Here is a 27,943-nt window from a genome sequence, read left to right as displayed (position 1 = left end):
GCTTACCTCTCAAAACACACACACACAAAGAACATTCTAGTGAGTGCCTACCACATGTCAAACCCACCAGGGAGTAATTTATAGATATTATGTCAATTCTCACAAAAACCCAGCCACTATTACAAGCCCCATTTTACATGTGAAAACGGAGACGCAGAGACATTAAGCAACATGCCTAAAGTCACACAGCTAGGAAATGGCGGAAGCAGGCAATGAACCCAGGCAGAACTTTCAGACGCAGGTCTGCGGCTCCTGTACCCCATTCCCAGTGTCACTGCTCTGCCTCTGCTACTGTCCTCTTCACACACCTTACGTTCCCGGCTAAAGAGCCGAGTCTCATGAGCCAAATACAGAGGTCCCCCCACCCACGAACGTAAGGTGCACCCCTACTGCCTACCAGGCGGCACCTGCACAGCTCCCCAGGAACACTGTTTTCACTCCAGGGCTTATGAAGTATACTGTCTGGTAAAACACATGTATAAGGAAGGACTGACTAAGTCACTGGGTTTCCTTTTTAAAGCAATCGTATGGAAAAAAAGCTAATCTATTTTTAAAACATCAAGGAATCAAAAGTAAAAATGATATGGGAACATAACCGAAAAACAAACAGAAATCAAGAAGGTGGCAAGGGAAGCTAATCTTTTTTAGATTAGGAAGGCTCAGAAACCTAGTTTTCTTGAGATCTTAACTGTTTTACCTTTGCTCACACTGTCCTCTCTACCCAAAATGGAAGATTCCCGTCCCCTTCCCTACCTCCGCGAGGCTGTCTGTCAAGGGCGGCTGTCTGTCAAGGGCGCAGACGCCTTGCTGGGCGGGCCGACACCCCCTCCCTGTGCTCTTTAGGTTGCGCTCGCCACCCCGCTCTCCTCTGTAAGAGCGTGCCTGCACAGCGACGGTGACCTGCTGCTCTGCGCCGCATGGGTCTGTCCAGCCTCGCCTTGTAGGTGCTGGAGCACGGGGCAGGCAGCGCCCTGTCTTCTCCAGCCCCCTCCCCACCCCCACCTGCAGAGTCACCCACACAGCGCCGCACACGGCAGGCCCTCAAGAAACATTTCCCATAGGACCCGGCTGGGGCTCCCCACGAACATTCTCAGGAGACAGCACTGGGATTCCTCACTTCCATCAGCAAATAGGAAACGGTACAGAATAGTTATGGCTCAGATTTTATTTCCTGAGACAGAAGACTCTGGCCAGGTAAGCCAGATCCATAAGGACTGGAAATCCTTGTCTTACTAAGGCTCATCAAGTCTTATTGCAAGTGGCTGGGCCACAGCTGGGACTGAGCTTTTGTAAGGTCTCTACCATGTGCCTCGCCTTCTCCGAGTACTTTATAAACAAAATACAGTAATTAACCTTGGGACCATCGAAAACCACATATACAACCAGAAGAAATTAATATTTACAAGATCAAACAGGACAGCAAAGACGATTAAATCAAGAAGGATTTAGATGTGGGTCAACTCCTACTCCAAACCACAAATGAAATCTGCTATGAAGGCGCCTTGGGCTCACTCGTAGCACTGACAGCTGCTTGCAACACAGAACAGTAGCAAGGGCAAAGCGTTTGGACTCCTGTCGGTGCACAGAGGACTCCCTATTATCCACATTCAGGGGAGTCCAGAGCAGCCAGGACCACTCAGCCCACAGAGAATGGAAACACCTCACGTCAGTCTGACCTCCGCCCACCACAGCACAACTGGGATGATTAATGACGCTAAGCAAAGTGGCTATTTACTGAGCCCTTATATGCCAGACATCATTCTAAATGCTGTAGGCACGTCAATTCACCGAGGCCGAACAACCCAGTGAGGCAGCCGCTAAGTTAGGCCCATTTTGCAGGGGAGGAAGCACCGAGGGGTTTGGCCATTTGCCCCCAGGGCACGTCAGAAGACACAGTGGAGGCAGAGTTTGACGCCACCTCAGACAGAGCCCGGGTGCCTAGCCACCAGGTCACACGACCGACCGGGGACCTCACTGCAATTTCCCCGCCCCACGTGAGCTGGCAGAACACGTGCCCCCATGCCCACCAGCACGACTGCGGCACATGGTTTACTCCAGGCCTTCATCGCGGACACTTGTCACACAGGACAAATGCCGGCCGTGCCTGTGGCTCACTGTTAGTCCCACCGCATCCCCTGCTCCCATGAGGGACTCGGGTGACTCTCCTGGGTCCATCTGAACGGACCCGGGGGGAGCTGTCAGGACTGGGGAAGAGGAAAAATAACTCACGCTCCCGCAGCAGACGCCCTAGTGATGGTCAGGCAGTGACCAATCTCACGCCCCTGCACTGACGCGGGCATGGCTAGGGGACAGTGCTCCCAGCTTCCAAGCTGGTTAAGTGCCACCTCAGAAGAGCCACTTTCCAACTCCAACGATCAGAGTGGAACGCAGGAAGGTACAGACGTGGGAAGTGAGGGGTGGCCTTGCAGAAGGAAGTCTCCGGACCCGCTCCGCATGGCCCACCCCGTCTCCGTGGACACATCCATGAGACCAGAACACACGGAGAGGCCTCCAGACTCCCTCCTGGAGAGCGCAACTGAGAGGCTCCTCATCCGGCCCACGCCGTCCACCTACGCTGAGGTGACGTGAAGTTGGAGGCCACGAGGCTGTCCTGCTCCGCCAAGCACACCGTCTGCGCCTGCCTGCACAGGGGAGCCTGATGGAGGAGACGCACGAAGAAGCCAGGACCCTTGTCCCTCCCGTGGGTCCCAGAGTGCCAAGACTGGCAGACGAGTAGTTCTGGGTCCAGATCTCTCTCTGGTTTGTGGCAGTGGCCCCTTAGGAAGGCCTGGCTCTGTTTCCCACCCACTGGGTCCACAAAACACCCAACAAACGCCCCTTTTTTGCGTACATGAACTCCAGCGACTCTCTTCCAGGCGACCAAAAGAGCCTAGATGAAGGCAAAAGTAAGCCTGCATCACCTGAGGGGACCCTCAGTCAACTCCATCAAGTGGGACTATTTAAAGTGTCATGGCCGGGGCGGGGGCTGCACGCAGTTGGCACGGCACTTAGATGTTCTCCTGCACCTGTGGCCAGGTCCCTCCTGCCTGAAATAATCAGTAGTAACTTCAGTAAACTTCATTTACTCCAGGATAAATAGGAGCACATATGGAAGCCAACGAGAGGCCAGAATTTCAATTTCCAATACAAAATCAGCCAGCAACTAGAAAATTCTGCCTACACCTGGGGTTTTTCAGCAGGTGACCCCAAGCATTACTCATCAAAGTGAAGACTCCTTGAATTTCGTCCTAGTAAGCCCCCTTAAGGCAGAAAACCAAGTTTATCTTTCTCCGAGATGCCAGGATGAACTGTGTACCCTCTGCACTTGCTCAGCCCCTCTTAACGACAACGATGGCGCCATGGCCCCCAGTGAGTGCACGAAACAACAGAATGTTCTGTGCTCACGGCGAAAAAACATCAAACGCGCTAGTATTTATTTACTTGGGGGGGGTGGGGAGCAGAGAGAGAGGGAGACAGAGAATCCCAAGCAGGCTCTGCACGGTCAGCACAGAGCTTGATGCGAGACTCAAACTCATGAACTGTGAGATCATGACCTGAGCTGAAATAAAAAGCCAGATGCTTAACCAACTGAGCCACCCCGGCACCCCATCCAACTTTATCATTCTTAACGTTAAGAATTACAAGAGATTTGGCCACCAATTACAAAAGCAAAATCTTTATATTAGGCTGAGTGAAAATACGTTGAGCGTGAGCACTTGAGAGCCATACATAAAAAGCGTGATATGACAGCTACCATATAGGGATTTTGGTCCCCTCTCCCTACGCACAGAGAGGCAAAGTGCGTACTATTTTTAGTCATCGAAAGGTCACGTGAAGGGTATCGTATGACAGAAATGTCTGGGGCCTCCAAACCCACATCTCTACGACTTTGGGGAGAAAAGCTTTTACACCACACCCATTCTCAATATAGCACATTTCACTTTAAAACCTCCCGAAATCACGACTCATCTTATGATCATGGTGTCTAAAAATTTATCTCTAGCAGTGCTCTGTCCTTCTCGGTGGCACAGGCGACGATGACGACGCATCCTGCATCCTACAATCGATGGCGTATTACCTTCAATGAAACAGAAGGGAGTGGGTGCTGGTGCCAGCCCTCACCAGCCGCACCTCCTCGCCACCCCCGAGAAGAACCACTGAACCCAGTCCGACCCGGTCCTGAAGACCCCACCGTACGTGAGAGAATGGAGCAGCCGTGGGCCGCGTGTCCTCACTATGCTGGAGAAAAGTGGAACTGACTCAGGCGCAAAGGTAAAAGAGAACAGTTCTCCACAGTGAGACGTGACCTATGAGATCAGAATCCAAACAAGCGCACTTCCTTTCTTAGAAGCTTCTAACTCGAACTAGAGTAGCCACCTCAGACGGAGGCTGGTAACTCAGGGAGGGCGAGAGGAATAACCCTCAGCGACTTCAGTCAAGAGCTAGAGACCAGCATGGGGCTCAGTTAAAGGGAGACTAGCTTCCAGTTTAAACAGTAATTTGTGCATAATTATCCTCTCAGGTTGATACAAGATAGTTAGATTAAATAAATTAATCAATTACAAATTGCACTGGCAAGCTCCAAGGCCTCGCTTCTCCGAAACAACCTGCCAGCCACCCCAAGGTCCCCAGATCGGAGCTGGCAGGTGATGGGGACAGGGGAGATGCAGTCACAGCACCAAGCCATCTGGGGGGCAGGCAGAGGGAGGGCTCTGCTGAGCCGTGACAATGGAAGCCTTAAACACAAGATCCATTGCAGCCTGAACACCCACAGCCATTTACACATCACGGCTGGAAGACATCCTCGGGAACACAAGGAATGGGGAGGCAGCAGCCATGAATATCCCTTGCCCAAAACACAGCTCAAGATCTCCGTCTGCCAAGAACGTGTGACTGGGGCTCATGCCGTCTCTTACCAACCGCCTCACTGGGAACTGCTATTCGGAGGTCGGGTAAGTCTCGGTACATGAGCATCCATCTTCACTAACATATTTATTAGCAAGCTCCTGAGAGCTTACCTTCACTGAGCTCTGAGCTGGTTCTTTACCTGACGCTGGTAGCCCAAGAAGGTAAGAACTATTATCATCCCCATTTAAAGAAGTGGAAACTGAGGCTCAAGAGAGACCGAGGGGCCTGCCCAAGGTCACACGGTAAATAAACCGCAGAGCCCGGGTTCAATCTGGATACCTACATTGCCAGTGAAGGAGGGAAGGTTCGAGGTAGAAAAAATATTAACCAAATTACGGTAATTTGGTTTCCATTTCCTCTGTAAAAAGGATAAGTGAGCAGCAGAAATACGATCCCACGTGTAGAGGCGAGTGGTGGCTGGAGCGCGTCCCCTCGACAGGGTGAGCGGCGGGGACGCACGATCCCACAGAACCACAGACATGGGGCCACCAGCAGAGACACGCCAGAAGGAGATGGGCCAGAGGGACGAGTGACGAGAACGGACAGAAAAGCTGTACCGCAGCACATGGGCTTTGCAGCTGTGTGACACGGGCGTGCCAGGAAGCAGCCTCTTCCACCGCGCGGGGGGACGAGCACACGGCGACAGCGTGTGGTACTGGGGCCGCGGCACAACCCCATTCCCCTGTCCCGTTTCTCCGGATCCTTCATTAAGAGTGTCGCCCTCTCCAAGCTCCTGGAGGAAGCCCCGTGTAGTCGCCACACCAATTGCACCACGCTGCTCAGCCTCAAAATTCAAACACACAGTTTCAAAACATTTTCCTCTTTTCCTTCAGAGAAAGGTACCCACATCCCTCCCTTCGGGCCCCGCGACCCCAAAGCAGCCCCAGACAGGAGTCGCCCTAACTGACACAAGCCTCCTCCTGGGCCCGCAAGCATTTCTGCAACACTGAAGGACACCCTAGGGAGGACCACTGCGGGGGGCGGGGGGGGACAAGGAGTGGGTGAGGCCATGAGGGACGACGCCGAACCACAATTGGGAAGCAAGTTCTCAGGTCAGACAGCAAGCCGGAGCTTCGAAGAAGGCAGGCACCTCACTCACACACAGGCCTGCAGGCTGCGCCCTCGAGGCTGTACGGCCTCGGGAGGATCCGCCCCGCCCAGGTCAGGGAGGCTGCGACGACGTGATGTGGGATAAAAACAGTAGGGGAACCTGCGTGGCTCCGTTGGTTACGCGTCAAACTTCGGCTCAGGTCATGACCTCGTGGTTCGTGGGTTCGAGCCCCGTGCCGGGCCCTGTGCTGACAGCTCAGAGCCTGGAGCCTGTTTCGGATTCTGTGTCTCCCTCTCTCTCTGCCCCTCCTCTGCTCGCACTCTGTCTCTCACTGTCTCTCAAAAATAAATAAAGGTTTAAAAAGATTTTTTTTTTAACTTTATTGTTTTAGCTTGATGATTGTATACTAACTTTTACAGAGTACATAACACGACAAATCACTACAAACCTTGTTGTACTGTATGAAGGGTATAAATATTTTATTAATAAAATGCTTTGTTTACAGGTTTAAAAAAAGAACAAACAATACTCTGCCTCCATGGTGAGAGTTCTCAAACCTGCTGGGGCCACAGACCAATGAATAAATTCCGATGCAAGCTAAGGACTATTCTTCTGGAAGATGTCCCTACATAGTCATGGACCCAACAGAGGCCTGACCACAGACCCCGAATCGAGAACTTCTGCCTTTTGTGAAGGGACTTTTTTATAATACGGATTTTATCACACAACATATAGGCAAGCACAAGTCAGAGTGGGAGACAGCAGAAAACTAACAGGCAACAAATATAATCCAGATCGACCTTTCCCCCAATCCAACGCTTAAACTCCTCCCAGGTCACCCCTGCCACGTACTAGCAGAAGCCACAGGAACGGATGAGCACTGTGAAATCCAAGTTCAAAGACCATGTCTGTGGTCCTGAAGGTCTACAGAGCTAAGTTACGCTTTAGCAACTCAAATTTAGAGACACCACCACCAAAATAAAAATTTTCTAAACCTGAAACTGTAACACAATACAGGTAAATTAGGGAGTTATGATTCATAAGAGATTCTCTTTTGCCAGACCATTTATATATTTAAAATAGACTACTCACAATGACCCTTGTAATTTATATAAATGCTAAGGAACATAGAATCCATAATGAAGTTAGTAAACCTTTGGAAATTTCTTTTTTGTTGTTGTTTATTTATTTATTGTTAATTTACATCCAAGTTAGTTAGCATGTAGTGCAATGATTTCAGGACTAGAATCCAGTGGTTCATCCCCTACACACACCACCCAGTACTTATCCCCAACAAGTGTTCTCCTTAATGCCCCTTCCCCAATTAGCCCATCCCCCCACCCACAGCCCCTCCAGCAACCCTCAGTTAGTTCTGTATTTAAGAATCTCTTAGGGGCGCCTGGGTGGCTTAGTTGGTTAAGCGTCCGACTTTCGCTTAGGTCATGATCTCACGGTTCGTGGGTTCGAGCCCTGCGTCGGGCTCTGTGCTGACTGCCAGCTCAGAGCCTGGAGCCTGTTTCAGTTTGTGACTCCCTCTCTCTCTGACCCTCCTCTGCTCACGCTGTCTCTCTCTCTGTCTCCTAGAAAGAAATAAACATTTAAAAAAAAAAAAAAAAAAAGAATCTCTTATGTTTTGTCCCCCTCCCTGTTTTTATATTATTTTTGCTTCCCTTCCCCTATGTTCCTCTGTTTTATATCTTAAATTCCTCATACAAGTGAAGTCATATAATATTTGTCGTTCTCTAATTTTGCTTAGAATAAGACCCTCTAGTTCCATCCACGTTGTTGCAAATGGCAAGATTTCGTTCTTTTTGACTGCCGAGTAATATTCCAGCGTATATATAAACCACATCTTCTTTATCCAGTCATCGGTCGATAGACATTTGGGCTTTTCCCATACTTGGGCTGTTGTCAATAGCGCTGCTATAAACATTGAGGTGCGTGTGCCCCTTCTTAAGATTTTACCTTGCGGACACAACAAAGGCGGGCTATGGACTAAAGGGATCTGGGAATTAGATGATGTGTGAATCTTCTCAGACACTTACACCTGGTGGCCGGGGGCAGGTCCCTGAACTGTTCGGGGTGTGAGTTCCCTCTACGGTGAAATAAGATGAAGGAGCAGGGCTATGAGAGAACCTTTAGCGATGAGGAGCTTCTGGGGCAGCTAACCAGCCACGCTTCCGATCCTCACTCAGACTAGGCTTCCAATCTTCACCACAACCGTGGGGGGGATGCTGTTATCAACCTAATTTTACTGATCAGGAAGCAGGAGTAAGTCACCCAAGGTCACAAGCAGCAAAGGGAAGCAGCAGGACTTGAACCCAGGTAATCTGGCCCCAGAGGCCATGCTACACTGCCTCTCCCAGGCTGATGAGAGGAGGGACACTTCCATACTTTAGGAGTTGCGAGCGCTAAGTATAAGGGACCTCTATAACTTTCACTGTATGCTTTCTTTGCCCTTTTCATAGGTACTCAAAATAATCAAGATAATTTGCCTTCTGTTTGTTTCCCCAAACTAGTTTAAGAAGAAGAAAAAAAAACACTTAATATGCATTATCCTTCAGCAAGTCAAGCTGTGAGTAGAATCCACAAACCACAAGAAGACATCTCAGCAGCTGTGTGCTCAGGAAATACAGTGGTTAAAAGTCACATCCACCCAAACCTAAAGAAAGGTAGGACCTGAAATCCTACCTAAGCTCCCACCTCCTCCACTCAAAAATGCATTTTATTGGGGCGCCTGGGTGGCTTAGTCGGTTAAGCGTCCGACTTTCGCTTAGGTCATGATCTCGCGGTTCGTGGGTTCGAGCCCCGCGTCGGGCTCTGTGCTGACTGCCAGCTCAGAGCCTGGAGCCTGTTTCAGTCTGTGACTCCCTCTCTCTCTGACCCTCCCCTGCTCATGCTGTCTCTCTCTCTCTCCTAGAAATAAAATAAAAAACATTAAAAAAAATGCATTTTATTAAAATTACAATACTGACTTCCAAGGTTATTAAGCTACTTATTTAACTGAAGTGTCTTATTACTTTGTTTTCCTCTGATGGGCCCTTCCAGCCACTGGAAATGTGATAAACAGGACATGTCCCTGTCCCCAGTCAGGGCGATCAGTACTCACAGCTCAACGGGAATCACACAGCATGTGAGCAACAGTGCAGGCTGCACACGTACACAGCAGGGCACCTCACCCTGTTCTGGGGACTTAAAGACTCTCCCAAGTATGTGACTATAAAGGTGTGGAAAACTGAAATGAGATGGGGCGCGTGAGGGACTCAGTCAGTCAGGTGTCCAGCTCTAGCTCAGGTCATGATCTCACGGTTCGTGAGTTTGAGCCCCCACATCAGGAGTCTGCTTGGGATTCTCTGTCTCTCCCTCTGTTTCTGCCCATCCCCCACTCACACTTTCTCTGTCTCTCTCAAAATAAATAAAGTTTAAAAAAAATGAGATCATGATTTAAAAAAACAAAACAAAATAAAACAAAATAAAATAAAATAAAATAAAATGAGAAAGTATGAATGAAACAAGAAAGGAGCGGAGCGCATTTAAACAGGCTCAGCGAGGGGGAAGGCCAAGCAGGTTACTTAAGCAAGTGGGTGGCCAGGTGCCAGGGCACGGGGGTCGCGCTCAGACGGTTACAAACTGCATTATGGAGTCTGTCTTAACCCTGAGAATAGCATTTTAAGCAGGAGACTTATGTGATCAAACTCACACCGTGTCCCCTGACCCAGCGTGGGGCAAGACAGGAGGTGGTGAGATGGGGAAGCCAGTCAGGAAACCTGCAAACGACCTGGCCATGGAGGGCGGCCCAAAGCGGGGTGGGGCAACTCCCTCACCCATCTGGCAATGAACGCTCACCAAGCACCGAAGCATGGGGCCCATGCTGGTGCTGCGGCCAGAAGCCGGGGCGTGAGCACAGCGCCCAGCACGGGAGGGCTCTGCAGCTGGCGTGCGGACTGCGTGCGTCACCAGGGGGCCGGGGCACTGCCTGGTTCCACTTGGGCTTTCCTTAACCCGCCCTGGAGTGTGACATTTCCAGCTGTCCCCCGGCCAGCAGCGCTCGGCTCGGCACCTCGGGCGAGGCTGGCCTGCTGTCCTCCAGAGAGCAGGAGCTGGGGACGGGCGGTGCGGCAGGTAGGTCATCAGGAACTGCCTTCCCGCCCACGCCAGCTACATACAGGGACTGTCAATGTCCCTTCAGGACCAAGACCAAACCGGAGGCTTACGAGAGGCCTTTCCCATTTTGTGACTCATCAGAAAACAGCAGCTGCCCGGAGGTCCTCTCTGCTAACCAAAAGCTTTGAAAACCTTCCTCGAAAACAAAACGTGCCCAGCACCGTGGCACCAAGAACACCACTTCTCGATTTGGAGGCCGTCTCAACAGGAAAAGCAACGTTCCCCACCAGACATCTTGCTGGGAAATTACCGCGTCCCAGGATTATAAGCAGAGGTCCCAAGGACAGCATTCTGGCCGAGACTCCGAAGGAAGTGCCGGCAGGATAATGTGGCTACGCCGCCTGAGCTACCGCGAAGACACACTCCGATCTCAACGTCTGCGCTCATCCAAGTAATTAAAATGAACGCAGACCGCCCCATTTTAGCCGGGGAAAGCAAGGCCTCCAAGAGCACTGGCCTCCATAGTCCTCTGCGGCTTCTTTTAACATTGTAAAGGCGCTCAGAGCTGGCATCTTCACCATCCGTGCCAAGTAGGGGGCAATCTAGCTAAGCGGGCACGAGGCACGTGTTTATGGGCGGAGGTGCGGTGACAAGAGGAAGTGACAGGGCACCTGGGTGGCTCAGCCGGTTAAGTGTCCAACTCTTGATTTGGGCTCAGGTTATGTTCTCCCGGTTCACGGGCTGGAGCCCCACGCTGGGCCCCACTCTGTCAGCATGGAGCCTGCTTGGGATTCTCTCTCTCCCCCTCTGTCCCTCCCCTGCTCATGCGCTCTCTTTCTCAAAATGGATAAATACAACTTAAAAAAGAAAAGAAAAACTAACATCCACCGAGTGCCTACTACGCGCTGGCCCTGTGCTAAGTGCAGTCAGCACCCAGGAAAGAAGCGTCCTCAAGCTCATTTTACAGGTGAGGAGGGAGAAGCGTGGAGAGGAGCTATACCTTACAGAGACTACTGCAGTGATTTTAACAGGAAGATGCATTTGTACCGAATCACTAAACAAAACTCTTCAACGGTCACTGGATCGTTTTCTGCTCACTAGGAGGAAGTCGAGAATTTGTTCTATCTTGAAACTCTGGTGATTCTAATTCTCATCACAGACACCATGGATGATGCAGGAGTTTGAATCAATGCATTCAGCTCCAGGAAGCATACTGAATTATAAAGTGTGGCTTTAAATGGTGAGAGGAGGAAACCACTGGACAGTCAGGCACTGGAGACCGCACAGGGCACTGGGTGGGCCCAGCCCGACCCTGGGTGAGGTGCTAAAGTCAGTGCCTAAGGCCAATGTCCCCCAGGGGCAAAATCGTCCCTCAGGGCATCAGGTATTTAAATGAAACTTAAACGGACCCAGCTGCAAATACAAGGAATGAGAATCACTAACACGGAGAGTTCTCTTACTACAGAAACCAACCGACCGGGTCAGGTCAAGAGCTGCAAGGAAGTCAGTACCCTGAAGCTGACTGAGTGATTGTTTTTCTCCTCTGGACACAAATAAAAGATACGTAGATAGTGTCCTTTTGAAATCAATGAGGGTCCCTTAAAGCAAGCACAGTCTTAGGCTGGAGCAGAATAAGAGCCAGCAGGTGACACGCCAAGGGCAAATAAACCAGAAAGCTGTGCGTTACTCGCAACAAATTTGCATTTGCATTAAGCATATGACAGAATTAAAATGCACCAAGCTATAAAAACAGGATGATATTGAAGATATCGAGACTCCAAGACACAATTCCCTCTATGTCCAGTGTTCTAGATCCGCTGCGTATGCCAGCTAAGTCACCCAGCACGCCGTGACCCGTGCCACTTTCTGACGGTGAAGACTGGTGAACTGAGACATAGGAAGGCCCCTAATTAAGAGGGAAACGGACCAACGTTATTACTATTATTATAAACCCAGGTGCTTTGGGCACTTAACTCCTTTGGTCAAATCAGAGATTTGGATACAGGCTAAGTTCCAGGCAGATGGGAATATACCAGTTTCGTGTGCGGTGGCGACACCAATGCCTAGAACAGGGTGGGTGCTCACGAGGGAGGCAGTGAAGGGGCGAATTTGACACTGCCTGGCAAAAAGCGCACTACCCAAAAGCAGAGTCTGGAAATGCTCTTACAGCAAGAGCAACTGTTTTTTCCCATGTGAATGCGTGCACACACCCCGAATCTGCAGGCTCCCCCACTTCAACACCTACTATGTACAGTCATCAGCAAAGAGCCGGGCCTGGAATGCTTAGTGGTGGGAACTAGTGACAAGGGATCAATGATCAGTGAAGCCTCGGGGCGCCTGGGCGGCTCAGTCGGTTTCGCGTCCGACTTCGGCTCAGCGTCCTACTTCTGCTCGAGCAAATGAAACCACGGTTATTCTGACTGCAAATGACTATGATACAACGTAACTCTCTGACCCCGAAAAGGGTAGACACACACTAATGGGGAAAAGAGAAGAGCAATTGGCATCTCATGGACCCAATGGAGGACAATTCCTGTTAAAAAGGAGAAAAAAAAAAAGTGGGGGCTGGCACTACCTTTTCACAGCCACCCGTGCCAGCAAGGGGCTCCGGGGCAGGCACATGCTCTTCCGGACTTGCCCAGCAAAGGCGCCGCTTACCACATCCAAAGCTTAGAGCAGACGACGGTCCCTGCCTCTCAGAATTCGGGGTCTGGGGCTAGCTCACTCATGAAGTCAAGGCAATTCCTGAGTCACGTCCGGGCCCAGGCTGGGCCCTGCAAGGCCTTACTCTGCACACAGACTGTAGGTGCCTTTGAATCACACCTGTCCCCAATGGTGCCCTCCCGTAGGTCACGTGGGCTGAGCACTGCTCCTGCCTCACTGACAGGGGGTCAGCGGCCGCAAAACTGCAGATGAAAGGTAGGATTTCAGCGGGCCTTAACAGCAGAAGGAACCTCTATGGGGTTCTGGACATTCAGCTGACGTTCATTTTCCAAGCTGCCAAGTACCACGGGCCCCAATTAGAGACAGGCAGGACAGCCTGGAGAAGCCTCTCTGTACGTCATGAGGGGCAAGACCTACCAGATCACTGAGTCCCTCTGAGATCTACCACTTGGTGGAAAGAGGCACGGCCCCTAGAGCTCACTTGAGAATAGGCCAGGGAAGGGTGGGGGAGGGGGCGACGGCAATTAGCAAGCGCCCACTAAGTGATAGATGCCAGGTGTGCAAAGATGATGCCACAGTCCCAACCTTGGAGAAAAGGGGCCAGGCTTGGACAGCAAGGGGCTATGGCATGATGTGACAAGTGCAGCTGCTGAGACAAAGCAGACCTGCCTGATCATTCCAGAGGCTTCTCTGAAGCATCGCTGTAACCGGGCTGGAAGAAGAAATGGGACAAGACGCACTCAGGAAGGTACCAGTGCCCCAGACGGGGATGGCCAGCAGCAGGCCCCTCAACCGCGCTGGGCTCCCCGCGGTGGGACGGGGGTGTGGCTAGCAGGGCCGCCATGAACGAAGGCAGAGATTTTGGAAAAGGCCTCCAGTTCAGAGGGCGGTGACATTTGCCAGTACAATAAAGGGAGGGGGGACCAAAGTTATCGATTTGCAGGACTTGCCAGGACTGACCGGATGAGTAAACGGTCCCCAGGGAAAGCGAGGGGATCAGCGAGTTCTATCCACTTTGTCAAGTCAGCAGGGAAAAGCAGAAGGTGGAGCCAAGGCTCTGGCCCGGGGACAGGCCCCGAAACCAGCTCTACCAAGCCCAGGCGGCTGCAGCAAACAAAGGGGAGTGTGCTTCAGAGCCACAGGCCGGGCAGACATGCTGCTCCCCGCCCCCCGTGTCAGGCACCCCCGGCCCCAGCCCAGGGACCCCTCAGATGGAGTCCAGTGGCCAGAGAACCCAGGGGAAAGGCCCTGTCACTCACCCCCCTCCCTCTCCGACAACAGAAATCTGAAAAAATCCCGGGGAAACAACAGAAGCAAATTCAGAAGGGAAAACACATACATACATAATCTAAAGAGGAAGAGATTTAGAGGCTTCGATGTACCCATTCATATATTGTTTTATGACACATTTAGAAATAGCCACCAGCAATATTTACTATTTATTAAGTGCCACGATATATCCCACACTGAACTAGAAACGATATATACATTTCCTAATCAGACACTCAGATCAACGCTATGAGATTGGCATTGTGCCCACTTTACAGCCCAGCAGACTGAGGCTTAAAGTCTAAATCCTAGTATAGGACAAGGACCCTCTTGTGGGGGTCACCAAACAGGCAGAGCGGGAGAAAAACAGTCACGGGTGTAAACACCAGGACCTAATTTGGGTGCATCTCAGAAGACTCCCTAGCGGAGGTAACAGCTCAGCTGAGACCAAAATGAGGCAGTCTTTCAAAGGGAGGAACAGAGAAGGAAGAGGAACGTGCAAAGACCCTGAGGTGAAAAGATCATGGCCCTAGGCAGGTCTGCAATTACTTCTGTAGACAAGAACCGGCAAAAATAAGAGCAGACAGAGTGGGAGGAAAGGAAGCTGAACCCTGAACTTTGCACGATGATATGACACGGCTGGGAGCTGCTTTAAAGCACCCCGGTCCTCACACCCCACTGACAAAGAGTGTACTTACTTTTGTGTACATTTGACATTTTCCATAATAAAAAGTTTGGGGTTCTTTTTTTCCCCAGAAGGAAGGAAGGGAGGACGGGGGGCCAGATCATGAAGTCCTGTATCCGCACTGTTGATGGCAAACGGGTAGCACACCAGGCGCTGTGCTAAACACGCAAGAGCAGTATTCACGTACTCCCCACAGCTACCCTCAGGGGACTGTGCGCGCCCCTTACGGAGGAGGGAACTGAGGCTGAGGAATCTGGCCAAAGGGCTGCCCGCCTCTGGACTCAGGCCCCTGAGCACAATGACTAGAGTGCCTCCTTACGCCCGCTGGGGAGCTGGCATTAATCCTGAGAGAGATGAAAGAGACCGCGGAGGGGCGACCGATCAGACTTGTACATTACACAGATCCCTGGGGAGCTACAGAGAGGCAAAGGGATGAGGAGGGCTGGGAATGGGCAGGAAGTCGGGGCGGGGGGCGGGGGGGCGGGCTGTAGCATCGTCCCAGGTGATCCCGGAAGCCCGGGCTCAGGCCGTAACAGTCAGGATGGGGAGGAAAGAGTAAGAGGTTTTCAAGAGCTGGAGTCCATCGATCTTGGTCAGCAGGTGCGAGGAGCAGCAGATGGCTGGGGCGGGGGGCAGGGGGTGGTGGGTAGGATTTTGGTTCCGGATTCCAGTCTCACAGGCCTCTGAGCCTCCGAGTGCAGATGTCCGGCAGGCGCTTTGACACTTGGGCCTGGATCTCAGGAGAGAGACAGAGGCTGGCGACGGAGTGAGGTGGCACCAGCGTGTGGCTGGCGAAGGAAGCCGCAGGAGAGGTGAGGTGGCCCAGAGGAGGCTCGTGCGAGGGGACAGACGCGCTAATCACCTAGAGGCTCTTCCCCCAGCTCACCCCGCCACCAGGAAGGGCAGACCAGAAAACAGGGAGGCATAACAGCAGATTCTCTCTGTACTTGTAATGACAGGCTTCCTTCCCCACCATCAATGTGCAGCTCACCATGAAGAAAAGTGACACAGGACTATTTCCTTTCTACTAAGCGTTCCTGGAAGAGAAGAGAAAGTGCCCTTTGCAGGCTCTGCTTACAATCTACAGAAGGCTTTGGACAAACCACACAAACCTAACCAGCCCAGACAGACCAACTCCTGGGGGCCTGCGTGACACATGTCCTGCAGCCTCTGCGGCCACCCCAGGCAGCTTCTAGGTAGAGTTCCTGTTCCTTTGGAGAGAGAAAAAGTGAGAGAGGCACAAATCCGATTCCAGGCAACAATAAAGTGGCAATTTTCAGAAACCACAACTAGTCAGTAGAACATAAAGATGTGGAATTAGGCCAAAGCCTTGGGATAGAAACCATTTAGAATTACAGGGGCACCTCTGGATTTTCATTAACATTTGCACTCGGCGTGTTACAAGAGGCTACTGCTGTCTACAGAACCTCTGGAAGGTAATTTTCCACTGAAGTCCTCCAGGCTGCTGCTCCGTTCTGGTGTATTCTGAGATGCATACACAAGTCCTTAAGAAACGTTACCGGACAAGAGCCGCGCTTTTCCAGCCCCCCTGCTTTCGTTCCATAACCGTAGAGATGCATACGTAACCCTGTGACTCTTCCCAAGCCAAAGCCGAAAGGGACTGGAGAGATCATCCGACCCACGTCCTCATTCGAGCGGCGAGGAAGCCAGAACCCAGAGGGGTGCAGCCGCCGGGATGCAGTCACACAGCGTGGCACATGGTAGCCAGGCGACAGCCGAAACTCGATACGGGTCTCTCAAAAGCTCTTTCCCACATTGTCACAACTACATGATGTCACAGCCGCACGCTGCCTTCCTAGCGCTTCACCACAAACACGCCCCGGCATAGGACGGACAAACCCTATGGGCCCACCACACACGCGGCTCGGGGCGCCGGGGCGGGGGGCGCAGGTGAGCTCCGCAGTCCGCCCACAGCCCCGACTTGAAGGCTGCTGTTAACCACTCTGACGACGAGGCCATGACGGACACAGCTGGTGTCACCTGCCCCCAATCAGAAAGCTGGCAGAGAGGGCTGGAGGTTCAAACCCAAGAGCGTCTGACCCCGAGCCCTGCTGGTCACAAAGTGGATAGAATCCAAATGTTTATTTTCATACTGGCCTTTGTGTGCAAGCATCTTCCCAAAGAAACAGCGCAAGAAATCCCAGACTAGGGGCGCCTGGGTGGCTCAGTTGTTACACATCCAACGACTCCTGATTTGGGCTCAGGTCAGGATCTCATGGTTCCTGAGTCTGAGCTGCATAATGGGCTCTGCACTCACAGCACAGAGCCTCCTTAAGATTCACATTCTCTCTTGGGGCGCCTGGGTGGCTTAGTCGGTTAAGCGTCCGACTTTCGCTTAGGTCATGATCTCGCGGTTCGTGGGTTCGAGCCCCGCGTCGGGCTCTGTGCTGACAGCCAGCTCAGAGCCTGGAGCCTGTTTCAGTCTGTGACTCCCTCTCTCTCTCTGACCCTCCCCTGCTCACACTGTCTCTCTCTCTCTTTCTCTCTCCTAGAAATAAAAAAATTTTTAAAAATTTTTAAAAAATAAAACATTTAAAAAAAGAAGATTCACATTCTCTCTCTCTCTCTCTCTCAAAATAAATAAATAAACTTTAAAAAAACAGACAGAAAGAAATCCCAGACTAGGCCACAACACTGTTCCCGCCAGGGAAGAGGCCTTCCTGAGTGCCCCAGCGAGAAGGTTCCTCACTTCAGCCGAAAGGGCCGCCTTGGGCAAGACACAGCCCTTCTCAACCCCTTGTCTGCCGTCCTCTCCTTCCTCCTTGAGGCGTCTTCCCAGGACCCTCGCCCTGCCTTGACTGCCCCCCAACTCCCACATGCCATGCCACCCCGTCCAAAACCAGGCCTCCGCACCAAGAGGCTAGTAACCTGTCTCACCCAACTCCTAATCCCCTCGCCCAACCTCCAGGTTCTAGGAGGAAAGATCTCCTCCCGCTAGTTGACGTTAGTGTGTGAACTACTAATATCTGCGCTCAGGCTTCCCCAGAGCAAAAAGGTGCTGACTACCTAAAAGAATCTCTGATTGGCAGAACTTCAGAAGCATATACCAAAATCAAGTTTGGGGAGCTGTGCGATAGAGCAGGAATCACCAGAAGAGAGGCCCGTGCGGCCCAGGGGTCTGTCCCTCGTGGCTGTCTGCGAAGGCAGTAGCAGCCCAGCCCCCAGAGAGGACTCACTCAGGGCCAGGTCAGTGCTTCACCTGTATTGCCTCCTTCAGCCTTGGAATTTCTTTCTGCGGTGGGTATGATTATCATCCCCATTTTACAGACTAGAACACTGAGGCCCAGAGAGGTGGGCCTCACAGCTGTCAGACAGCAGAACTAGGATAGGAAAAATGGCGCTCCAGCTCCGGAGCCCATGCTCTTCACAACACACACATACGCTATTACCCCGCCTGGGAATCGTAACCACCATTTCTATAACGCCGGCCGGGTGTGAGTACCCTAAGGCACTCCGCGTGCACTATGTCATTTAATCTTTACCACAACACTGGGATACAAACACTGGCATGATCCCCATCTTACAGAGGAGGACACCGATGCTTTAAGAGTTCTCCCGCACTTGTTCAAGGCACGGCGGAAGCACGGAGGTGGCTCAGAACACCGGCAGCCTAACTCCAGAACTTACAGGGGAGGCCCCGCTTCTGGCTATCTTCTCCTCTGCTTCTGATTCCAACGTTATCTCTTTTGTTCTGTTGCCCTTTTGCTGCTTAGGCTACTCTTTGTTCTTTTCATAATGGCTTCCGCGGCATCAGGCTTGGGGGTGGGGAGGGAGGAGAGGGGTGGAGGGTTCGAGTCTCACCCGGGCAGCCACGTCCAAGAGCCAGACGTCGTGGCAGCAAGCCGTCCTGAGTGAGCAGGGCTGTGCAGGTCACACGCCCCGGAAAATGGCAGCTGTGCTAACACTCCCGAACCATGCACGTAGCAGAGAGAGGAACGGATTCTTCCCTCGGGGCGGGCCTGGCGCTAAGGCAAATGCTAGGAACAGAAATCGGGTACCGACAATACTCAGAGACGGATAACCCCCAAGAGGCTGATGGAGCGGACCCTCCGTTCCCCAGATTTCACACCGCCGCCACATGGCACCTGACATCGGGTGCCATAGCTCAAATCAGCCTGACTCCGCGACTCCAGAAGACCGCGATGCCGCCCCGGCTGTGGACCCGGCTCCCTCAGAAAGGACACGCGGGCGACAAGCATCGTAGATAAAACGGCTAACCTCAGCCTTCAAGGAGCTTACCATCAGTTCCCCAACTGACCTCACGCTGTCCTTCCAAATTACCCTTCTGGAAGCCAGCCCTGGCCTCCATCACAGCATCTCAGAACGGTCTCTCATCTCCAACTAGCACAACCGGATTGCTCCGTGAGGGCCAAAAATGGAAACATCCTTACCATACTTCATCCAAACACACTAGCAAGCAAACCACAAAAAGGGGTTGTAAATTAAAAATTCAATAGAAAAGGCTTTTATTTTTTTCTTTCATTCATTCAGTGAATTTTAGCCGAATGCTCGCTGTGTGCCAGGCGCCCTGCTAGGTGCTGGGGACGCCCGGCGGGAGGCGGGACAGACACGGCACCTCTCCTCAGGGACGTGAGAGAGGGCAGAGCCCCTAAAGGAAGAGGCTCGATCTAAAACAACCCCAGCCCGTTCGCTCCAAGAGGCAGACATGTGAGGAGCACCTTCAAGGATGGATCTGAGACAGATGTTCCGGCCAATTAGCTATGTGCTGGCAGGAACAGCCAGCGCACAGGATGGAGGGAAAGCCTTCAGACTCGCCAGCTGAATGTTCTCGGGACAGAAAGCAGCTCTTTCTCTAATAAAAATGAAAAATGAAACAGGTGAAAACCTAAAATGTGGCGGCCACACCTTCCTCGGGACCCCTTTCCCAACACACACCCCCATCCCCATCCCGACGAAAGTGACCCTTCAGGGTCTCATCCACTTCCCACGTCACCTGGGAAAGAAAGGCTGTGACCTTAGCCAGCTTTTCAGGCAAACGCACAAGCAGCCTCTGCCACAAACGAACAAAAAAAGTCAAAGTTGGGAAGAAGAGCCTGGTGACAGGACGCCAGGGACCTTCAGGGAGGGCTCCCCGGAAGAAGTGCAGTATAACCCGCATAACCGGCCACATAACATCCACGTGGACCATCTTCCGGCAAGGACAGCGTGGATGCCAATTACTCTATGCCCTTGTCAAGAGAACCTGTTACCCCTCTACAGGACAATTATCTAAAGGTGCACGATAGTTAAAAGCTGAAGTCTTTCCCCAATTCAGCACGGAGAAAGTGCTGCTCACAGCAATTTGCCATCATTTCATTAGATGAGATTAATTTTTAAATGTGTTATCCTAACAATTATGCCAACTACCAAGTAATTAATATTCCAACATTCTTTACAAAAATCACAAAATCCCCTAGAGAAAGTAATTAGTCACTAAGCATGAACGAGATTTCTCTCTGGCCAACAGCACATAAAACAAAGTTCACCACATGATGGGTGGTATCAAAGACCTTGCTTCAATCCTCGGCCAGCCAGGGGTGCGTAAAGCTGACACTGGCAAGTTACCCCAAACGTCACTTAACGTATTAACGCACTCACTGGTTTAAACGCTTTGAGGGTGAAATGATGAATGAGGTTGGCTTTAGCAATTAAAAAGCTCTTTTTCATTTGTAGGAGAGGCAAAATAAACACATATAATTGCTTGCTGCTTCCATATCCCCAGCTGGAAATTAGAATACTGGCTTATTTCTTGGGGCTACTTCTTGAGTTTATTAAAGAAATGTACATAAGGCATCCTCACCGTTGTTTCTCTCGTTCCTTTCAAGGCTTTACGTATTCTCGTAATCTACCCTAAATCCTTTCTAGAGCAAGGGAAGGTATAAATAAGTCATAGTCAAACAGGACATTATCTATCATAGTGGAAATAAAAAAGCTGTTTTCCCTGCAGCCCACCTTTGAAGGACTGGCGGGGGCCGCTGAGCCCCAGGACAGAGCTGTGAGCCTCTGCGTGACCTCAGCACGAAGGACTGCAGAGGGGGGTCGGTGATATCTGCCCTGGACGGGAGCAGTAGTTTGGGGACCCACGTACCATGTATTTGTCATCCCCATCTTTCAATAAACCACTGGAAATTAGCGAAACGCGTACAGATTCATGAATAAAAGATAATGTAGGAACTGCTTCTAGGATGAATGTTGAAGGGGAAAAATGTTTTCTAACGTCGAACACCTTACACCAAAATGGATTAAAGCATCAAGTTTGGAGGAGAGAAGGCTGACCTGAGTCGGGAAACGCAAGGGATACTGGTCCAGCTGTGAAGCAGGTCAGTATCCCTTGGTTTGCTCAGCTATAAAATAAGCATAAACTAAACATCTCTTACTCATACTCTTGTTTCTACTAATCACTGGTACGAGCAGCCCCAAGCACCCCCCTCTGCTGGGGCACTAGGGAGCCGATGAAAGAGCCGAAGGAAGAACTCTACAAAGGCCCGCCAGGCCCGGAACAGGGCTAAAGCCCCTCCGCCCCTCCCACTGCTCGTATGGGGTTTACAATCTATTTTCATCTGTAGCATCTCCAGGACAAGAAGTTCCATAAGTACCTAATACAACCTCTTCTCCGCCTTGGAGCAAGGGGAAGGGGCAGGGCCAGGGACGTTTATATTTTAAGATACTATTAAACTCGGCCAACAGTTAAACTACCTTCATTCAAAAGTTAAGCGCCATCGCTTCCGTTTGAAACCAGTCACTTCCCCTGGAGTCCCAGCCACTCGCTGCTCTGCGGGCAGCCCAAGTCTTCCCACCGCCGCTAAGTCTCCACAGCTGTGGCCTATTCCAAAAATTACCCACGTGATACGCCAACACAGCTTCCGTGTCCAAACACCAAAAAGCAAGACCTTCTACCAGGAGTCGAACCGGAAGGAAGTCACACAGGCACCTACTGATCAGATCCCACCCAGTCCCAAGGTAAACTCACGTAGGGATGACCTGCGGGGCCCCGGGGGAAACAAGGACGGGCTGGCAGGGCAGTGCCACCTGCGTAGGGCTGGAACCCTCGCGCCTGGCTGCGGCAAGGAAATAACTTTTATCTGCCCCGCACCCCCTCCTTTTTGGAACTGCCTCTCCAGCTCCAAGGAGCCCCACTTCCCGTGCTCCAGGTGATCTGTAACAGCCCATCAGGGGATCACACCCCTGGATCAGGGCCTGTGCAGTTAGATAGGAGCCACCTACAAAGCAGGGCTCAAATCCCTTTTTGGGGTCCGGCGTGACACCAGGAGATCACCTGCTACAAGAACCAGGCAAATCGGCTGCCAGGCCGTCTTTTCCACCCCCACAGGCGTCAGGCCAACCCAGGAAAGCAGGCCTGGGGCGCACAGGAGAGGACAGGTCCCCATTCCAACCAGGCGCCCAGATCCTCAAGACCACGGCAGCCCAGAGTTTGGGGGACAAGCCCTGCAGGCTAAGGGTTCATGTCTAGAGGTTCAAGTTCTTTCTTCAGTGCCGACATGACAAACGGCTTCTCGCTGAATCTCAGACTTCGCTGCTACAGCTCTACCTCAAACCAAAATATACTACATACTGTTGAGAAATTCACAGGAAGAATTCTGCTCACCGGGAGGACCATCAAGGCTCACCTGTCATCCAAGACAGATTGGGGGGGTTGGGGGGGGAAGGACCACAGAAAAGAGGGAAAAGACAATGGATAACTGGAGCAGCTCACAACCAGTAACTGTGAGAACACCCGTCTCCAGAGCCGTAGCACACTCTAACGAGAACAGCTTCCAAAATCATCGCAAACACATTTTCTAGTTCTTTACCAGCAAGGGAAAAAAATACACAACAACCCGAAGCACCCAAACAAAAGGAACTTGTCGGTAAACAGACTGTTTCCAGGCTGATGAGCCTAATTGTTCCCGTTATTTTTAGACTAGAGTTTAGTTTTCCCTTCGCAGCTGTCTCAGGGTCTAGGCCCCAGGCCTGCCTGCTGATGGAAGCCATGAGGACCAAGTCCCACAGAGCGTGTTTAGAACAATCTCCTTCAGGGGGCAGGGCGCCTGGGGGGCTCAGTCGGTTAAGCGTCCGACTCCGGCTCAGGTCATGATCTCACAGTTTGGGAGTTCGAGCCCCTCGTCAGGCTCTGTGCTGACAGCTCAGAGCCTGGAGGCTGCTTCGGATTCTGTGTCTTCCTCTCTCTCTGCCCCTCCCCTGCTCACGCTCTGGCTCTCTCTCTCTCAAAAATAAACAAACATTTTAAAATTAATAAAAATTTAAAAATTAATAAACATTTTAAAAATGTTTAATTAAAAAAAGAGAACAATCTCCCTCAGGTGCAGTCTATAGTAATTAAAGAGTAGAAGAAAGTCTAACAAGCAGCACTCTCATGATGTTCTTCCGGTGACCACAGGGGAAGACAGTACAAGCGACATGATCAGTGTGACTGGCTGAACATTCAGACCACCAGTCCTTAACCTTCTGGGGGCCACGAACGGGTCCACATCTGACGCAAGCTAGGAAGTCTTCCCCAGGGGAAAAAAACCTTGCACATACCCCAACACTGTGCATATGATTTCAAGGAGTTCGCAAAAGCTGCTTCTTACACCAGGTCTCCAAGTTAAATACACCGGACTTAGACCTTCTTAAAAAAAAGTCATGACCCGGGCGCCTGGGGGGCTCAGTCGGCTAAGCGGCCAACTTCAGTTCAGTTCATGATGTCACAGTTCGTGGGTTCAAGCCTCGCGTCTGGCTCTGTGTCTCCCTCTCTCTCTGCCCCTCTCCTGCTCACACTCTGTGTCTCTCTCTCTCTTTCAAAAATAAACAAACATTAAAAAAAATTTTTTCTTCTCAAAGTCATTACCCAAGCACCATGATTAGTCCTCAGAGACTCAGAGGACTACGAAATAGCTCATAGAGAAATTCCAACTCTGGAGCCCCACGCTGAATCAAGAACAAAACAAGAAAAGAAAAACTTACCCTCACCTTCTGCATTTATGGAATGTAAGAAAACTCGGCTTTTTCTCTATTAACTCCATTTCTGACACGGCCCCCTTACCTTGTTTGACCATTTATATGCTTGAAGGAGTTGGCTATACAGAGGGGTTTTGTCCTGCACGGGGTCCAGACTTAACAGCCCGCTGTTATGGAGAGGATGGTTCTCAGATGGCTTGCCCACCAAGTTGCTCAGACGTTCCAGCTCACTGAAAAACAAAGAGATAAAGTAAATAAACCTGAATTTACTGAAGCTCCAGTGGTTAGCCAACCACACTGGTCAAAGGCTGTTCTTCAAAGGGTCCATCGGAAGTCTCGTAAGAAGAACTACTTTGAAAAGTTAAGATCAGGGACAATCAAGAAAACCCCTAACTGAGAGCTTAGCATATATTAAAACCGAGCTCTCTGGTGCCATTCTAAAGGAGGGAAAAAGTTAAGAGCACTAGAACCAAGAAGACTCCTAAAATCGGGATTTAACAACTCAGATTATTCTTGGGTGGGGGCGGGGGGAGGCGACTTTCAGGAATTTTGAAATGTAGGGTAACACTGTGAGTTTTAAGACCCACACACAGATCATTACATTTGACAGATCGGCAAGTACCTGAATAAATGATAATTATTTATCGTTCACACAGAAAGAGACTAGTACGTGGTACTTCACAGATGGTAAAACTTAGCAAAACAAAAAAGAGATAAAACAAACAAATGGAATGGGAAGACACCACCGAGGGGCTGTGTCAAAGCCGCACACTGCAGTCTAGCAGAACTCCAGAGAAGCCTGGGAAAGTGAGCCAACACCGAAAGCACATTCCAGAAGCACGTTCTGAGGCCAGTCTCAAACTGTCAACAAAAGACTCTCCAGGAACAGCTTCTCACGCCATACTCATTTTGGAACGTTCAGCCACCTTCTTGGCACTACCGAATAAGGATTTAAAAAGGCGACGGAACATAAATACTCTCGAACCTTCTAGAATGGGTGAAGGGTTCAAAGCTCCTGAATGTTCTACCAAAGGAAGCAAATCAGGGAGGAAACGCAGGAGAGAACAGCCAGTGCACCCCCTCGAGCAGGGGAAGTATTAACTGGCGCCGCGCCAGAGAACAGCAAGTGGATGTGGGAGTTGAGGAGGGGTGTGTGATTTCCTGGCTTCCCACCAAAAAAAGAATGGCAACTACTTAGGGGAAGAAAATCAAAAGAGGCACCCATCGTTTGGTCACCACCTCCTCCTCCATTCTTCCCCCTCCTTCCATCTGGTTACTAAGGAGACCAACTTGGGGGTGAAAAAAAAAGTCCACCATTCCAGAAATTGTAGGGTGACTATCTCACCCAATGCCTTTCCCCACCAAGGTCAGTTCTGAGAGGCAAAAGGCAGAAGTCCTGTGGGTCTAACCTCCCTGAGAGGGGTCACTCTCTTAAGGAAGGGAAGAGAAGTTCAGGACCGAACCAATTAAAGAGTTCCTACTGTGGGCTGGGCTGCTGACAATCACCCTTTCACTCAATCCTTACACGACACTTAGAAAGTAGAAAAGAGTGACTTGTAAGAGAGAGACAGAAATGTACACTCCTTAGCCCTTTAATTAATACTGGGGGCGGGGGGTTAAACAGAAGTCATTAAGCTGGTTTAGGCTGAGATTCGGTCTCTCTGGAGACGAAGAAGCTGACCAGGAGCAGAGTGGGCGTGAAGCCCTGATCAGACGGTTCCGGAGCGGGTGGGGGAGAGGGAAAGACGCAGGCCAAGGCCTGTTCCATCGTGTCTGGAGGTGGACTCGTGTGGAACTGACGGATTCCAGGTTCGGGGGCGAGGTGCTAATCAGATCGAGTGCACTTGGGTCCGGGGCAGCGCTGAGCTGGTCCTGTTCGGCAGTACTCGATCAGACACGGTGGGGCACAGAGGGCCCACAGGTGAGAAACCTGCGAGGCGGAGATGAGAAGCGGAAGTTCGTGGGAAGAGCCCGTCTGCTCGTCAGGAGCCGAACGACCACACGGGAGGTCCCGGGCGGCGGGAGGCAGCCGAGATTAGGGGGCCAAGAGAAGGGAGACGAGAAAGCGGGGGTGGGGGGACGAGGTGTCCCTGAGGAACAGGCATGGGCTTGGGGGGGACGGAAAGACAGCAAGGGAGCAAGAGACTGCGAGCAGCCCCTGGCTAGGAAGACTCGCGCGGGGTCGGGACAGGGTGGGCGCCGGGTGGGTCCCCGACGCTGGCCCCTCCCGCCGGTACCTACTTGAGGTCCCGGTTGACCGAATGCAAGTTGTCCTGGAAGTGCGCAATGAAGGCCTTCTCCCGGCCCTCCAGCGTCTCCTTGTTCCGCATGCCATCCTTCAGGCAGTCGAACACCCTGCTCACGCTGGAACGCAACGCCTGGATGGCACTGATGGCCTGAGCAAAGGCCTCCAGGTTCACTCCGACACTTAGCACGTCCGCCATGTTGCCGCCGCCACCGCTCTCCAAAGCCGGCTTCGTGAGCGAAAGGCCGCGCTCACTGATGACGCAGGCGCTCGAAGGCCTCTGGGAAATGTAGTTCTCGCGGGGGCGGGGCCGCCCAGGTGGTCAGTGCAGACACACGTTGTCGTCCGAAAGAGGGCTTTCCCTTCATTTCCAGTGAGTGAATGAATGAGTGGGCAGGAAAAGTGATCGCCTAGATGTGTGGAAGCCAGGCTGCACTCTCGGCTTTCTTAATGGTAACGAGTAAATACAGAAAGTTCCCACATTTACCCAATCTTACACCCGTGGGAATCACAGGGAAAAGAATTGCTCAGAGCAATAAAATGTCCACAAGAGTGAAGGATTATGACCCTTTGGGTACTTGAAAAAGACAAATATTGTATGCTTCCACTGATGAGATACCTCGAATAGGCAAATTCATAGAGATGGGGAGTAGAATGGTGGTTGACAGGGTCTGGGGGAAGGGGAGAATGAGGAGTCAGTCTTCAATCAACAGAGAGTTGCAGTTCAGGAAGATGAAAATGGTGCCATGGACAGTAGTGATGATTGCACAACAGTGTGAGTGCACTTAATGTTGCAGAACTGGACACTTAAAATGGTTAAGTGTAAATTTTATGTTGTGCATATTTTACCATAATTCATGTTTTTTATTTATTTTATTTTTTTATGTTTATTTTATTTTTGAGAGAGAAAGGGAAGAGGGGCAGAGAGAGAGGGAGACACAGGATCCACAGCAGACTCTGGGCTCTAAACTGTCAGCACAGAGCCCAACTTGGTGCTCAGACTCATGGACTGCGAGATCATGACCTGAGCTAAAGCAGGCGCTCAACCAACTGAGCCACCCAGACACCCCTAATTCTTGTTTTTTTAATTCTGTAATGCAAAAGAGGAGGGTAATATTGACTTCACAGTGGAGCAGACTGGCGGATACCACCCTAACAAGAGACCAAGGTTGGCATCCCCGAACCTCCTCCTGACACAGTGCCCAGAGAAAACTGCAACACGACTTCTGGGATATTCCTGCCAAAAATGCAACACCAGAATCTGATCAGGACATCATACACACTCAAAGACATTTGACAAAACCACTGGCCTATGCTTTTCTACAAAACATCCGTGTTATGGAAGACAAAGAAGCATGTGCCCTGGGATTCTCTTTTGCCGACATGATGGAGACAATTGGTGAAATCTGAGTAATGTCTGTAGATTAGTTCATAGTATTTTATCGGTGATGATTTCATGATTTTGATCACTGAACTGTGGTTATGAGAGAGGACAGCCATGATTCAGGGGAATATACCTTGAGGGGATAAAGGAGCATCATTGTGTCTCTATAAAAAAGAAAATAGGACAAAAAATGTTTCTTTAGAGAAGGATAGAGCAAATGTAATATTAGCAGTTATGGAATCTGGGTGAAGGGCATAGAAGAATTGTGTGTACTGTTCTTGCCATTGTTAAGTCTGAAATTACATCAAACTAAGTTGTTTTAAATGACCATCAGCAAAGGGCATGGAAAGCATAGACACAGTCTAGATGGTAAGAAGAATCTTCAGTTCTGCCAGGCTGGGCTGACCAGCATTGTGAAATTGTGGAGCTCACCTCAACCCCACTTCCCGAATAGTTCGCTCTTTCTTCTCCAAGCTCGCTCCCCCCAACCCCACTCCCCACCCAGCCCCACCCCACCACCTCAATTCAAATCCTTCAGTTGTGGAACAGTGAAGATAAACTCTCCTCAGAAACTGGGCTCTGATGTGGCTCCCCAGGAGTGTTTAGACATTTACACAAGTGAGGAAGAAAGGGTTTCATTTTCCTGGGTTTACA

The 27,943-nt window shown here is 51.0% G+C and overlaps 1 protein-coding gene across 4 annotated transcripts in view; it reads right to left on the bottom strand.

The window, feature by feature from the left end:
* The window catches only part of MED27 (mediator complex subunit 27), a 194,128-nt gene extending 168,005 nt beyond the window's left edge, over positions 1-26,123 (bottom strand). For all 4 annotated transcript variants that reach the window (XR_005527932.1, XM_039229596.1, XM_039229597.1 and 1 more), the window contains exons 1-2: positions 25,902-26,123; positions 23,746-23,890 (exon numbers count right to left, since the gene is read on the bottom strand). Coding sequence is in view for 3 of the 4 variants with exons in the window: in XM_039229596.1 (XP_039085527.1) it covers positions 23,746-23,890; positions 25,902-26,104 (348 nt within the window). In the remaining variant the exon portion in view is untranslated. The remainder of the gene's footprint in view (positions 1-23,745; positions 23,891-25,901) is intronic.
* Between the last annotated feature and the right edge of the window lie 1,820 nt (positions 26,124-27,943).

This window comes from Hyaena hyaena, unplaced genomic scaffold (assembly GCF_003009895.1).
Source record: "Hyaena hyaena isolate Hyena2069 unplaced genomic scaffold, ASM300989v1 scaffold_38, whole genome shotgun sequence".
NCBI classification, from domain to species: domain Eukaryota; kingdom Metazoa; phylum Chordata; class Mammalia; order Carnivora; family Hyaenidae; genus Hyaena; species Hyaena hyaena.
This window is presented reverse-complemented; position numbering and strand designations above follow the sequence as displayed.